Genomic DNA, 13,262 nt, shown 5'->3' with positions numbered 1-13,262 from the left:
ATTGCGATTTAGCACGCTGTTTTCTGTGCAGAAAAGCGGTCGCAGAAACCGCAATGATTTTTACGTGCATTTGCGCTCCCGATATTCCATTAGAGTCTAAGGGGGTAAGCAAATGCGCTCTCATATGCATAAAATTGCGCCGAGGGCTCCTTCACACGAATGTACTTTAGTCCCCTTATAATCACAAGCATGTAAAAAGGGAAAAAAACGAAACCGCGGATCTCTATGGGATTTCAGTGGTTTCGTTTTCACCACCTCCTTTCCTGCCCGTGATTTGTACGCATGATTTGCCCGTGCCGCCGAGCGTAGTTACGCCTGTGCCAGTCTGAATAAGCCTTAGGCCTTATTCACACGACGAATTATACATCAGTATTTTGTGAGCCAAACCAGGAACGGGCGCAAAATACGGAAGAAATGAAAATCTTCCCAATTAGACTTTCTCTCCACTTCTGGTTTTGGCTCACAAAATACTGATAAAAATCCGCCCGTGTGAATAAGCCCCTAATTCTGTGTGCATGAAAAGAAAAATTGTGCCTCACTGGCTTGGCAAGTGATTTATATGCGATGCGTTTTTTCCGTCATATTGGAGCAATATATGATTTTTTTTTCACTTGCGTGAAAGTAGCGTGCACGGTATATACAAAATAGCAGAAAAATAAATAAATTAATAAATAAAAAAAAACAAAAACGCAGCTTTAGGCCTCTTTCACACAAGCGTTGCATTTACACGCAAAAGCATCGCGTGGAAGAATCGAGGCAGCGCAGCATTGCTGCTTTTGGTGTGCAAAAGTGCCGCAAAATAGAGTATGCTGCATATTTTTTTTTTAGCATGAAATGTAAAGATGCGCACTTGTGAACAAACCCATTGAAATCTACAGGGTTCTATTCGCTGCGTAAACGCGCACGCAAACGCAACCATGTGAAGCCAGGCTTAAGAGTTCCTTCACATGGACATTTACACGCGTGTGTTAGCATGCGCAAAATTTCTGAGCGTAATACGCAGAGAATAAAACCCATTGATTTCAACGGATTGGTTTTCATTTCCTTTTTTCTTTTGCCCAAATGCGAAAAAAACCGCTGCATGCTCTACTTTTCTGCGCATTTGAAGTTTATGGGGGTGCGCAAATGTGCGTGCAATACACTGTTCAATTCCACGAGAAAAATAACACACCTGGAACTCATTAGGGTAAATAACCATTTTTTAAGTCGGGTAGGGCTCGTTTGGTGCACGCAAATGAATAGGCCCTGTGACACAGAAATTACAGTAAAATACACGTAAAAAATACTTGTTCACTGCGTGCAAAAACGCATACGCCCATGTGAAGCCCTTAGCGCTCCTTCACACGTGCGTGACGCAATCACACGAGTGTGTGACGCTATTGCACTCTAAATGGAGCGCAGCCACTTCGTCTTGCGAGCGTTCCTGCGCAGGTAAGTGTCCTTTTCTGCACTGCCGGCCCTGTTCACATCAGTGGGAACACGACCAGCGGTGTGCAGTTCCCGTGGGAGATTCTCTGCGCGCAAAAACGTACGCAAAAGCACTTGTGTGAAAGAGACCTCACTGATCTTTAAGGCTTTATTCACATGAACGAGACACTTGTGCAATTTCTGTGTGATGCGATGCGCACAAAACTCGCACGGATGTGAACCCCATTCTTTTTGAATAGATGTATTCACTTGAGTGATTTTGCTTTTTCCTTGCGATGTTGTGAGGGGAAAAAAAGGCAGCATCTTCTATTTTTGCGTGAAATATGTGCGCGAAGATCGTATTTTCACAGAAACGATGTGTATAATAATCAAAAACGCATCACATTAAAAACTGCACGTTGGCAAGCACAATCTCTCTGCCCAATATCATGCTTGCCCATGTGTACATAGCCGGAGGCAGTTTTCACACGGCCAAGAGATTTGTGCGTTGCGAGACATACAGATCTCGCACGAATATGAACCCCCATTCTTTTGAATGGGCTCATACACATGAGCGATGTTTTTCCGCATCGCGGTACGTCCCATCATTGGGTGAGCTCTCGCATCGCATCTCCCATCTACCTCATTGAAAGGAATCCCCGCAGGGATGAAGGGAATCCCTGCGGCTGGGGACGACCTTCATCGACAAAAGGAAGGGGGAAAGAGATTAACATCCCTGCGGGAATAAAGGGGGTTTCCATGGGGTTGTTAAACACAGTCCCCCCCGCCCCTTGCCGGTTGGCTCGCATAGTCTCCTATAGAAGTCTATGTAGTCGCGGGCGTTGTGCCATCAAAAATAGAACAAGTCTTATCTTTTGACAGAGAGAAATCTCAGCGTAAAAACAATCATGCCTATGGCACGTCAAAAAAATCGTTCATCTGAAGAAAAAAAAACAAAAAAAAAAAACAGAAAACCATAGATGCGATTTTTATTTTTTTAAATATTCCTACCCTGCGTCAAAATAAGCCTCAGGGCGCCTTTAAGTTGGCAATAATAATAAAAAAAAAAACCGCACGATTTTCACACGAGGCGAAAGCGAGTGAAAATGCGGAATTATGAAACTCACGCTTTTCAATGGTTTCTTTTCAATGTTTTCACTCATGCGATGTTGCGAGAAAAAAAAAAAAAATCGCGTCGTGTTCTATCTTTCAGCGTTTTGTTTATCTCCCATGTTTCCCTATGGCGCCTCCTTTGTATCACATCGCAAAGCACCAACTGGTGATTTCCATGCGATGACTTTGACATTAGAAAGTCCAATTGACTCAGAAATCGCAAGTGGCAGCCATGCTTTAGCCAAAAAAAAGCAGCGCCGATGCTTTAAAAAAAAATGCGATTTTGCCACGATATTGCGATCGCCAGTGTACAGGAGCCCTTCGGGAGCTTTCACAGGGGGGTGGGGGGGGCACAATTCCTCCAGGACGCACCACAAAACCATCATCAGACTTCCCGCAATTATTTTCAAACTTCTGCACTCGGGCGCGGAGTCTGAAAACCCAACGAATGGGAAGAAATTCCCCTCGTTCAGTCGCCCCGCACTGCTGAGTGTAGTTGTGCCCGCTCTCATCTGGAACCGCCCTCACTCTGTAAGTGGTCTTTCTTCGCAGGCGTATAAAACTACGACACGCACACGCACACACACACACACACACACACACACACACCAGGAATCTCCCACAGATTCACTAAATTCAATTGACTTGAATGAACAGTTTCCATCAGTAATACAGACCATAATGGGATGTACTGCGATCCTAATGCAAATCAATGGCGTTTATGCTATCCGTATAAAGCGCGTAGTCTGGAGCGCAATGCGTTTTTGCTAGCACAAGGCATTTGCGTCGTGAACAACGTGCTTTTGTGAGCGTGTTTGCGCATTTTTCTGTACTTTTTTGCACACACAGGGCATCTTCACATGGGCACAAGACAGACGCCCGCCCTGATTTAAATGCGCATTCTTTCACGGATCCCATTGTACATTTGTCCACCCTGCATAGACTTCTGCTGTATGAACCCATGCGTCTCTGCATTTTGCACACGTACATTTTATCCACGCGTTTTAATACGCCCGTGTGCCGGATCCCTAAGACACTACGCCTGCTGTGATTGACTAGTGCCGCCCACATGAGCAGCGCTGGCCAGTGAGATCTGCATGCACACAGTATGCATCAGATATCGAAGAAGCGGTCCAGCCTTCATGGTTTGTCCAGTACCAGAGGGGGAGTGCTTTAAGGGGGTGGACCAAGATATAAAGAGATCTAAAGTTACCCAGAAGATGGGGAGTAACTCTCTGATCAGTGGGGTGCAACTACTGGGGTTCCCACGAGTCCTGAATATGGCGGTCCTGACAGTCCCCGCAGAAATGGAGGACATGCATGCAAACCACTGCTCCATTCATTTCAATGACAACACCAGAAATTATCGAATAAAAGGACTATGTCTATACAGGGGGACTGGAGCATTATATCGGGAAAAATGAGCTTCGGCCATTATACAGATATAATATGGTCAGAATCAGTGCAGAATTTTGCACAAGGCTGAAGATTTATAATTGGGGTTATTTAGTTTAGCAAAAAAGACATTTGGGGGGGGGGGGGACCTAATAACTATGTATAAATATATCGGGGGACAATACAGAGATCACTCCCATCATCTGATTATACCCAGGACTGTGCCAACAGAGCGCCCTCTAAGTCTAGAGGAAAGAAGGTTTCTACACCGACAAAGAAGGGGGTTCTTTACTGTAAGAGCAGTGAGACTATGGAACTCTCTGCCTGAGCATGTAGTGACGGTGAACATGATAAGAGTACAAGAGAGGCCTGGACGCCTTTCTTGGGCGTTACAATATTATGTTATAGTCACTGATTACTTCAGAAGGCTCGGTGACCCGGGGATTATTCCTATTGCCAGATTGGAGTCGGGAAGGAATATTTTTCCTAAAATGAGTATAATTGGCTTCGGCCTCATTGGGTTTTTCTGCCTTCCTCTGGATCAACATTGCAGGATAGCAGGCTGAACTAGATGACATTTTGCAGCCTAACAGTATATGTTACCAAGTTCCCAAAAGTTACACGTCTCAAGTTGTGACATCTTATAGTAAGCCTTATAATATAAGACTTACCCGGTCAAACAGTGCGAACAGCTCTCTTAGTAGATCCGACACCGGCAGCTTGAGATGATTGGCAAACTCTTCTATTCCAATCCTTCCTCCCTTTGACAAGTCGGCAATAGATGCGTACACTTCCAGCTGTTTCTCAAAATTGTTCCATTTTAGGCTGAAAACAAATTGATGAAAGTAAGTAATACAGTAACAAATATAAGTAAGGTAAACGTATTGGGGCACAATCACTTGGCATAGTTTTGGCACAGAGATTAGCGCTAGCTTGTGTGCTTGTCAAGAATCTGGCACTAGTTTTTGCTTAATGTTAAATATTCTTTAGGACTCACATAGGCGCAGCGATCTACAGCCGCAGTGAGGCTGAAAAAAAAAAAACGCGTAATCATGCGATACTTCCGCTGTGCTCACAGCGGAAGTATCACGTGATGCATGGCTTCAATTGACTGCAATGGACGCCGGCTGCGTATTTTCCCGTGGCAATTAGAACATGGCACGATTTCTTTCATGCTGTGTGAACATTTAATGGCAGTAAGCTATTATTAGGTTCATGAAACGCGGCAGAAATCCATCCGTGGGCATTAGCCCTAAGTCAGTAGATCATGCCTTGACTCCTCTTTTATCTCCATTGACTTACTTGCCAAAATATATATTCGCCTCAATTCACAGCGCATCTATGCTACAAAATCAGCGTGTATACCAGAACTATCCCCCAAACTATAAAGCTAACGTCACACGGACGAGTGCGATCTCGGGCCGTGAATCACTCGCTCACCGACATGTGATTTCCCCGCGGATGTGAGGCATTTTTATTTTAAAACCGCCTGGCATCACTTCGGGTAAGTAGCCGTGCCGGAGGATAGCTAATAGCCGTTGCAGAGGATCGCAGAGTTTCTCTCATTGTTTTCAATGGGAGACCTCGCATTGCATCGTGTGCACCTAGCATGCAGTGCGATGCTGCCGCCGGCCCCATTGAAAACAATGGGGCTGCTATGCAAGTTTATGCAGCAAGATAGGACATGCTGCAGTTGGTTACCTGCAGCGCATTGTGGTGCCATGCGGGAAAACATCCTTCATGTGTAGGACTCAATTCAAAAGAACGGGATTTATATTTGTGCGTCTCGCATGATTTTCTCGCCAGTGTGAAGGCGGTCTAAAGCAAAGAGCTTATTTAAAGATTTGGGAAGTTTTTGCCCATGACAAACCTATTGTTCTCTTATCTTAACACAACAAAACCTATTAGAATCAATTCCAAGTGTCAGTAAACCACCCTGATAATGCAATGTGATGACGGTGTGCCGCGCTAACAGTCAAGCTTAAGACCAAGGCATCTGTACACTGAAAAGAAAAGTCAAGCGGCACAAAAAAAAAATACTTTTTTAGCAATCTGTGGCTTTGTTCAAACTTCCTTGTTTTTTCTTTGCATTAGACTTCCTACACAAGGACAAGTGAGATGTCGGGCCATGAAGCTGCCCGATACCGCGCTCATGAGGCATTCTTCAGGCATAAACACATTGGTAAAGTTCCGATCCTCTTGCATGAATTTCAGGTGCGATAGAGGATCGGAAGCGTTTTCCATTGATTTTTACATGTAATGCAAGAGCAATGCGAGGCATTAAAGCTGTGGCGATGCATTCTGAGGAATGTGAGGAGTTAGAGCATGCCACGATTTTTTTTCCCACACTGCAATTCATATTCGTGTGAGATTTGTGTGTCTCGCAGTGCACAGATGTCGCGCTATTTTGTTGGCCACACATATTGACCATTTATGGGTGATTACAGGGGGCTGGGTGACTGATGACAGCATGACGTATTGCTAGCGTGTGAACGGAAAAAATATATATAAGCCTTTCATTGCCCAAATACGTTGCGCATGAGCATATTTGCGCTTGCGCTCGCCTGCAGAAGCCCTTAACAATCAGCAACACACCTACATGCATCAACAGGTGGCGACGATGATGAAAGTGTGTGGGGGTCGGATGGTAGTATTAAGGATTACTCATCTCCTATACAATCTGCATTGGCCTGTGTGAAGGCTATTTAAATTAGCCCAGATATTGACGACCTGCGCTCATCATCTAGCTCAAATTGAGTCAAATAATGAGAACTTCAATTCAACTTTTAAACAAAAGAGAAAAGGGAACAACTGCTTCTCACTTTAACTTCCGGCTGATTTTTGTGAACTCCACAAGCCCAGCCTCCATGGGTAAAGTCAGGTCTCTAGCTGTTAGCATTAGTCTGCAGTCTTCATAGGTATGATCAGTGAATGGTATTCCAAGTGACCTGCAAAAGACAGTAAATCATTGGTAGGAGCTGCTAAGGAAGGCTCCAAATCCAGATCCAAGACACAAAAATAAAGCTCTGTACTCTCCCATTCTAACACTTTTTTTTATTTTTAGGTGACTTGGACATTTTCGTTCCTAAGATCTGCGCTTGATCAACAGACCGGCCTAATGTCACACGAGGTCAATAGTAAGTAGCTTGTGTTCTGGGTTTTGAACGATAATCGTCCCATGTAAAAGCATGCAGAAACTGAACGACTGGATCAGAATCGTCCAGTTGTTCCCTTTTAAGCAGCTTAAAATCCAAACACATTTCTCGGTGTAAGCAGCAGCCGTCCAGTACTGAACGTCTGCTGCTTACAGTGAGGTGAGCAGGGGGCAGAACTCTCCTCCAGCTGCCCCGCCTCCCTGCTGGCTGCGCTGTCAGCGATCCAGCAATGCTCGCTCCTGTGCAGAACGAGCACCACAGGGATGAATGTCAGGCATTGTTTGCCTGACACTCGTTTTGTGTAAAAGGACCCTTGGACCTCCCTCACACAGGTGTTTTTGTACAGTTTTTAGTGCTGCGCTAAACGCTGTACAACGCACCCATACATTTCAATGGGGCTGCTTACACAAGGCTGAAAACGCTGTGTCTTCAACGCTGCGCTTTAACAGCGTTGCATGTTCTATTTTTGGACGTTTTCAGCCCTGTGTCGCCCATTGAAATGAATGGGCATCGGTCCGGGCTTCCCCTGCACTGACAAATGATCTATTGCTGTAAGCGAGGTTTAAGAACTCGCCTCCAGCAATAGACTGCTGTGATTGGTTCTCGGCACTGGCTTGATGCCCAATCACAGCCATTCTTGGCTGTCCCAGGCACTCAGAGCCAGCAAACTCTGATTGTCTGAGACAGTCCATGAATGGCTGTGATTGGGCATCGAGCCAGAGCCGAGAACCAATCACAGCAGTCTATTGCTGGAGGCGAGTTCTCAAACCTTGTTTACAGCAATAGATCATTTGTCAGTGCAGGGGAAGCCCGGAGTAGTGGCAGAGATCGGTGGCCGGGACCTGGACGGCACCTGCTTTTTTTTTTTTTTTTCCAGCATCCTTGGCTGCTTTTTCAGCTGTGTGAGGGAAGCCTTAGACTGGTGTATAAAACGCTGGTTTAAGTAAATATCCTACAAAATGTTTAAAATTTGGAGACACGCTTTATTGTAGACATATTTTTGATCAATTCAAAAAATGAAATACAATCCTATATAGATTTGGTTACATACCGTGCCATGTAATCCCGAACATTGTTTGCATATAAAAAATAATCCTTCTCCTCCTCCTCAGAGGGAACATAAACAGGCAGAAACTAAAAGGGAAAGATAAGGTCAAGTTAAAGGGAACATGTCAGCACCTACACTATGGGGCTCAAAGCTGAGGGAGGAACTTGTAGAGGAGGGGGGGGGGTGCTTTTTATACTCTCCAGGTCCCTTATTCCAGCGCTGTAACCCTGAGAAATCGGAGAAGCAGACAGCACGACTCTGCAGACGGCTCTGTAAGCATGCCCTCTCGCATAGAGTTCAATGAGAGAGCACATGCCCATAACCTTCTAAAAAGGGTCACGCTGCGCGTGTTCTGATTTCTCAGAGACACAGTGCTGGAAAAGGAACCTGGTGAGTATAAGGAGCAGCTCCCTGTTACCCCCAATTCCTCACCTTTCAGCCCCATAGCATAGTTTACTTTAATAAACAGGGATGATTCTACTACAGATCTCTGCTAAAACGTTTTGGGAACATTACATTTCATATAGTATGCCTTACCTCTACTTCTACATTGGTACAGACTTGACACACGGTCATGAGTAAAAGTTTTGCCCTGAGAATTGTAAGTAGAAGAAAAGATGAATAAATAAATAAGTAAATAAATATAATAAGGGATCTTCCCATAGCATTATCATGTCCGTATGGGATACCTACTCCACTTAGCCAGAGGGGAGAGATGCCATCAAGCAATAGCTCTCGCTCAGGTAGACATTGGCCTTCTATGTAATACATGGCATTCATGTACTGGTCAGTAACACTAATACAGCTCTGTACTCCCAGAATACTGTATACATACAGGCCTTTTGGACATTGAAGCTGCTAAGACTATGGCCAAAGACAAAAACTTGCTTGGTAGATCTTCCCTTCTCTACCAGTATAGCAACCAGGCTTTTCTTTTTACCAGACTTTCCCTAAATCTCATACCTAAGGCCTATTTCACACGATCATTTAAGCGCTCAGATAGCCGCGCTAAAAAAAAAATTTAAAAAAAACAACATGGCATCTTATGGATGGACATGACAGTGGAATTCGCGGCGGGCGTCTGGCCGCGAATTTCGCTGTGAAAATCCATCTGTGGGCATTGGGCCTATGAAGAAGTTGCAGATAAACTTCTTTAAACATGATTGCTATTGTACACTGTGCAACTGTAATACAATGTTTTTGGGAGACAGGAAATGTATCAGCAGAAAGTGACATTGTAACCTGGTTTTATTGTAAACATATGGCTGTACATTTTATGACTGTGTAAAAAAGGAATCTTGGAATATTCAACTTTCCATACTGGGCACTAAAGCAGTCACAATATTCTCATATCTATTTGTAACTTGCTTGGCAGTGTTGCTGTATAGACTGGGATACAATGATTAGAGTTGTGTCATCATTAGAGAGTGGAAAACAGCACTTATGTCTCTATTAGGGCTTAAACAAATGGGCGTGACTTTGCCTCATTATGCAGCCGTCTTAAATTAATTTTTGCCCCAAAAGAGGCACTAGATATTATTTTTGGGGAATGTCTTATTTTACTTACCTAGCAGGCTGGGTCCAGGTCCCTCCTGCTGTTCCTGCATGTTTTGGCCCCCATACAAGATCCCTTCCTGATTACAGTATTCATAAATCCAGCCTCCACAAAGCGATGGATGTGATTAGTTCTTCGGGTGCTGCTCAACCAATCAATGCTGCGCTCGATGAACCAATCACAGCCATCACGTTGTGGAGGCAGGATTTATGAATTGGCTCGGCCGTGGCATAATAAATCCTGCATTACGTCTGATTATTTGCTGCGGCTCAGCCAATTCATAAATTCCGCCTACACACCGCGATGGCTGTGATTGGTTCATCGAGCGCAGCATTGATTGGCTGAACAGCATCCTAAGAACCAATCACAGCCATCGCTTTGTGGAGGCTGGATTTATAAATCCTATAACCAGGAAGTAATCTTGTATGGGTGGCCGAGGACCGTGGGAACTGCGCCTGAGCTGTGGAGAGCAGCAGGAGGGATCCGGACTGAGCCTGCAAGGTAATGTATTCCTTTTTTAATGCAATGCAGCTAGGGCTTATTCTCAGGGTAGGGCTTATATTTCAAGCCCCCTTGGAAAATAATGGTAGAGCTTATTTGAGGTAGGTGTTATTTTTGGAGAAACAGGGTAGTTACTCCCATTCTCCCTTTTTAGAGGACAGGATGTGTTAATGTAGAATCCTAGCATCTCCGAAGGAAACAGACAGGCCTGGACAAGCTGATTTCTCCTGCGGAAACAAAGGCAAACCCCCATAGATTAAGGGCTCACTCATACGGGAGTATGTGTCCCACGTATTTTTCACATGCACATTAACTGCGCCTGTTAAATCCCCAAAAACTAGATAGGTGCATATTCCGCACCAAAATAGGACACGTTGCAAATTTTTTTTCTCCACAGACGTGAATAAAAAACGCTGGTGTGAGAAGCCCTAGACAAATCAGTGGGCTTTTAGCACTGCTTACTACGCATGTATTTTTCACATTGGGAGACATATGTCCATGTGAATTAGCCCTAAGGGTGTGTGTTCAGAGAAGAGTGCGCACAAGATACAAGCAGACCATGAGCATCTAGAATAGGGTTTTCCAACATTCCTTGGCCAAGTATTCCCTTCTCAAATAAATTACTTAAAAATTCAGCAAAAGTTATCATCGCACTATGTGTTGTACCTACCTTCATCACAATACCAGGACAGACTAAGTACTCCCTAGAGGCAATGACTGTACTCCTTGATGGAGGTATAGGGGTACAGAGTTGGCAGTCAGTCATTCTCCTGCCACACTAGTATTATGAATGGCACATGGTGGGGAAAGCCCTGTTAGGGCCCTAGAAGCTTCAAGGTACATGAGATACACATATGACCGGTTCAGAGCCAACCATCCGATGGTTTAAGGGGTATTTTATAAAGTGATGGCATATCTCTAGGAGTTCAGACCCCAACTGATCCTGAAAAAGACTGGGCCACAGCGCTGATCTGGGGCTGGTTGCCATTCATGCATCTGATCGCTTACACAATGTACTGCAATACTTCTAGATTGCATCATACTATATTTTACCAAGTATTCTATTACGTCATGCCACTGGTATAGCTCACATCAGGAAGGGGATAAAATAGTATTTTTGTATCAATTTTTCTGCTTGCAATAGGAACCTTCATTGTTTACTTCTAATGAATATAAATCTGTCCGGGTCATGAGGACACAGAGGTGCAGAACTGATTATAGTATCCCTATCAGAGCCATGTCTTCTCATAAGCCAACACCTGAGCAAGACATTATTAACTACAGTAAAGGTTCCTACTGAATGACAGCAAGCAGAGATTTTGAAAACTATGACTTAGAGATTAGTGATTATTAGTCAGGAAATAGGAATGTTACTCTGTTCATGTCTAAACACTTTGTGCTGTTACCTTCTACAAGGTGACACTTACACGGTGTATCCCTGCCAGGTCCAGGTGACTGTATCCTGCGGAAACCAAAGAGGAGATTCTATTTTAAACATTTCTTTAGATTATTTCCCAGAATTATTGCTCACTATAGATTGTCATCAATTTAAAGGGAAAGCCATGTAACAATAGAAGAAGCTATACTAACCTGTTCAGTCCCGATTGCTCCAGTCATCCCAGTCGGATTTTGTTTACATGGTTGTAGCAATGACATTCCATATACCCCATGTGACGGCTGCAGCCAATCATTAGTGGTATATGGTACGAGACCACAAGACCGCTGAGAGCAGGTATTAGCTGCAAGCTAATACAGAAAGTCATCTAAACAAGGCCAATAAAGGCGTGCTGGGAGAACTGGAGCAGGAAGATATAGCGGGTCAGTATAACTTCTTCATTGCTTCATGCAGTTCCAGATTTATTTTTTTAATAACTTCGTCGATGGGGGGACACCGGTGCCAAGATGGGAAGAGTGCACATGTGCACCACAGCAAATTATTCAACATCACTATGCCACTCACAATAGCCTCTAAAATCACAATATCTTAAATGGGTTGTCCAGTTGTAAACTACTGATGGTCTGTCCTCAGGATATGCCATCAATGGTAAATTGGTGGAGCTCCGGAGTCCCTGCTGATCAGCTGTTTGCAGGGCGATGCATTCATACACTGAGCCAATTTCTGCAGGAAACATACAGCTCTGTTCCCTCTGCAGTGGTCTGGCTTGGTATTGCAGTTCAAGTTCACCTTCATTTTAATGGGATTTTTGCCTGTAATTCCAAGCTCGGCGCACAAGTGTCGCGGGTGGTGTTGCAACACCGGTTCAGGAATGCACAGCAGCTGAGAGATGGAGAGCAAATTTTTTTTTATAAAAATGGACTTTACTGAACTGTAACCATATAGGGCATATATTCACTCCAAAAGGAGGGTTCTTTGTATTTCAACGTTACCAGAATCTCACAATAATGATGCGTCTCAATCTCGGTCTGGCAAGGCACTTCAATCCCTTTTGTAATTGTCCATCTTCATCATAGCACCTCATGCTTTGTTTCCAGAGGTCCATGGTATTTCACGATCCCCATGGTCTCAATGCACCATAGGTGCCAGAATACATTAAAAGCACAGAATGCGGTACATCAATTCCATTTTCCCCTTGGCACCTCTATAAAGTTCATTGCGACGCCAATGCATAGGTTTTACACTGCACTTAAAGGGGTTGTCCCGCGGCAGCAAGTGGGTCTATACACTTCTGTATGGCCATATTAATGCACTTTGTAATGTACATTGTGCATTAATTATGAGCCATACAGAAGTTATAAAAAGTTTTTCACTTACCTGCTCCGCTGCTGGCGTCCTCGTCTCCATGGAGCCCGCCTAATTTTCGCCGTCTAAAATGGTCGAATGGCCAAATTAGACGCGCTTGCGCAGTCCGGGTCTTCTGCTTTCTTCAATGGGGCTCCGTGTAGCTCCGCCCCGTCACGTGCCGATTCCAGCCAATCAGGAGGCTGGAATCGGTAATGGACCGCACAGAAGAGCTGCGGTCCACGGAGGAAGAGGATCCCGGCGGCCATCTTCAGCCGGTAAGTATAGAAGTCACCGGAGCGCGGGGATTAAGGTAAGCGCTGAGCGGTTTTTTTTTTACGTCCCTGC

The 13,262-nt window shown here is 44.5% G+C and overlaps 1 protein-coding gene across 3 annotated transcripts in view; it reads right to left on the bottom strand.

The window, feature by feature from the left end:
* The window catches only part of LPCAT2 (lysophosphatidylcholine acyltransferase 2), a 66,799-nt gene that overhangs the window by 38,903 nt on the left and 14,634 nt on the right, over positions 1-13,262 (bottom strand). For all 3 annotated transcript variants that reach the window (XM_066583889.1, XM_066583887.1, XM_066583890.1), the window contains exons 8-12: positions 11,602-11,636; positions 8,656-8,710; positions 8,122-8,204; positions 6,738-6,863; positions 4,587-4,740 (exon numbers count right to left, since the gene is read on the bottom strand). In XM_066583889.1, the coding sequence (XP_066439986.1) occupies positions 4,587-4,740; positions 6,738-6,863; positions 8,122-8,204; positions 8,656-8,710; positions 11,602-11,636 (453 nt within the window). The remainder of the gene's footprint in view (positions 1-4,586; positions 4,741-6,737; positions 6,864-8,121; positions 8,205-8,655; positions 8,711-11,601; positions 11,637-13,262) is intronic.

This window comes from Eleutherodactylus coqui, chromosome 11, assembly GCF_035609145.1.
Source record: "Eleutherodactylus coqui strain aEleCoq1 chromosome 11, aEleCoq1.hap1, whole genome shotgun sequence".
NCBI lineage: Eukaryota > Metazoa > Chordata > Amphibia > Anura > Eleutherodactylidae > Eleutherodactylus > Eleutherodactylus coqui.
This window is presented reverse-complemented; position numbering and strand designations above follow the sequence as displayed.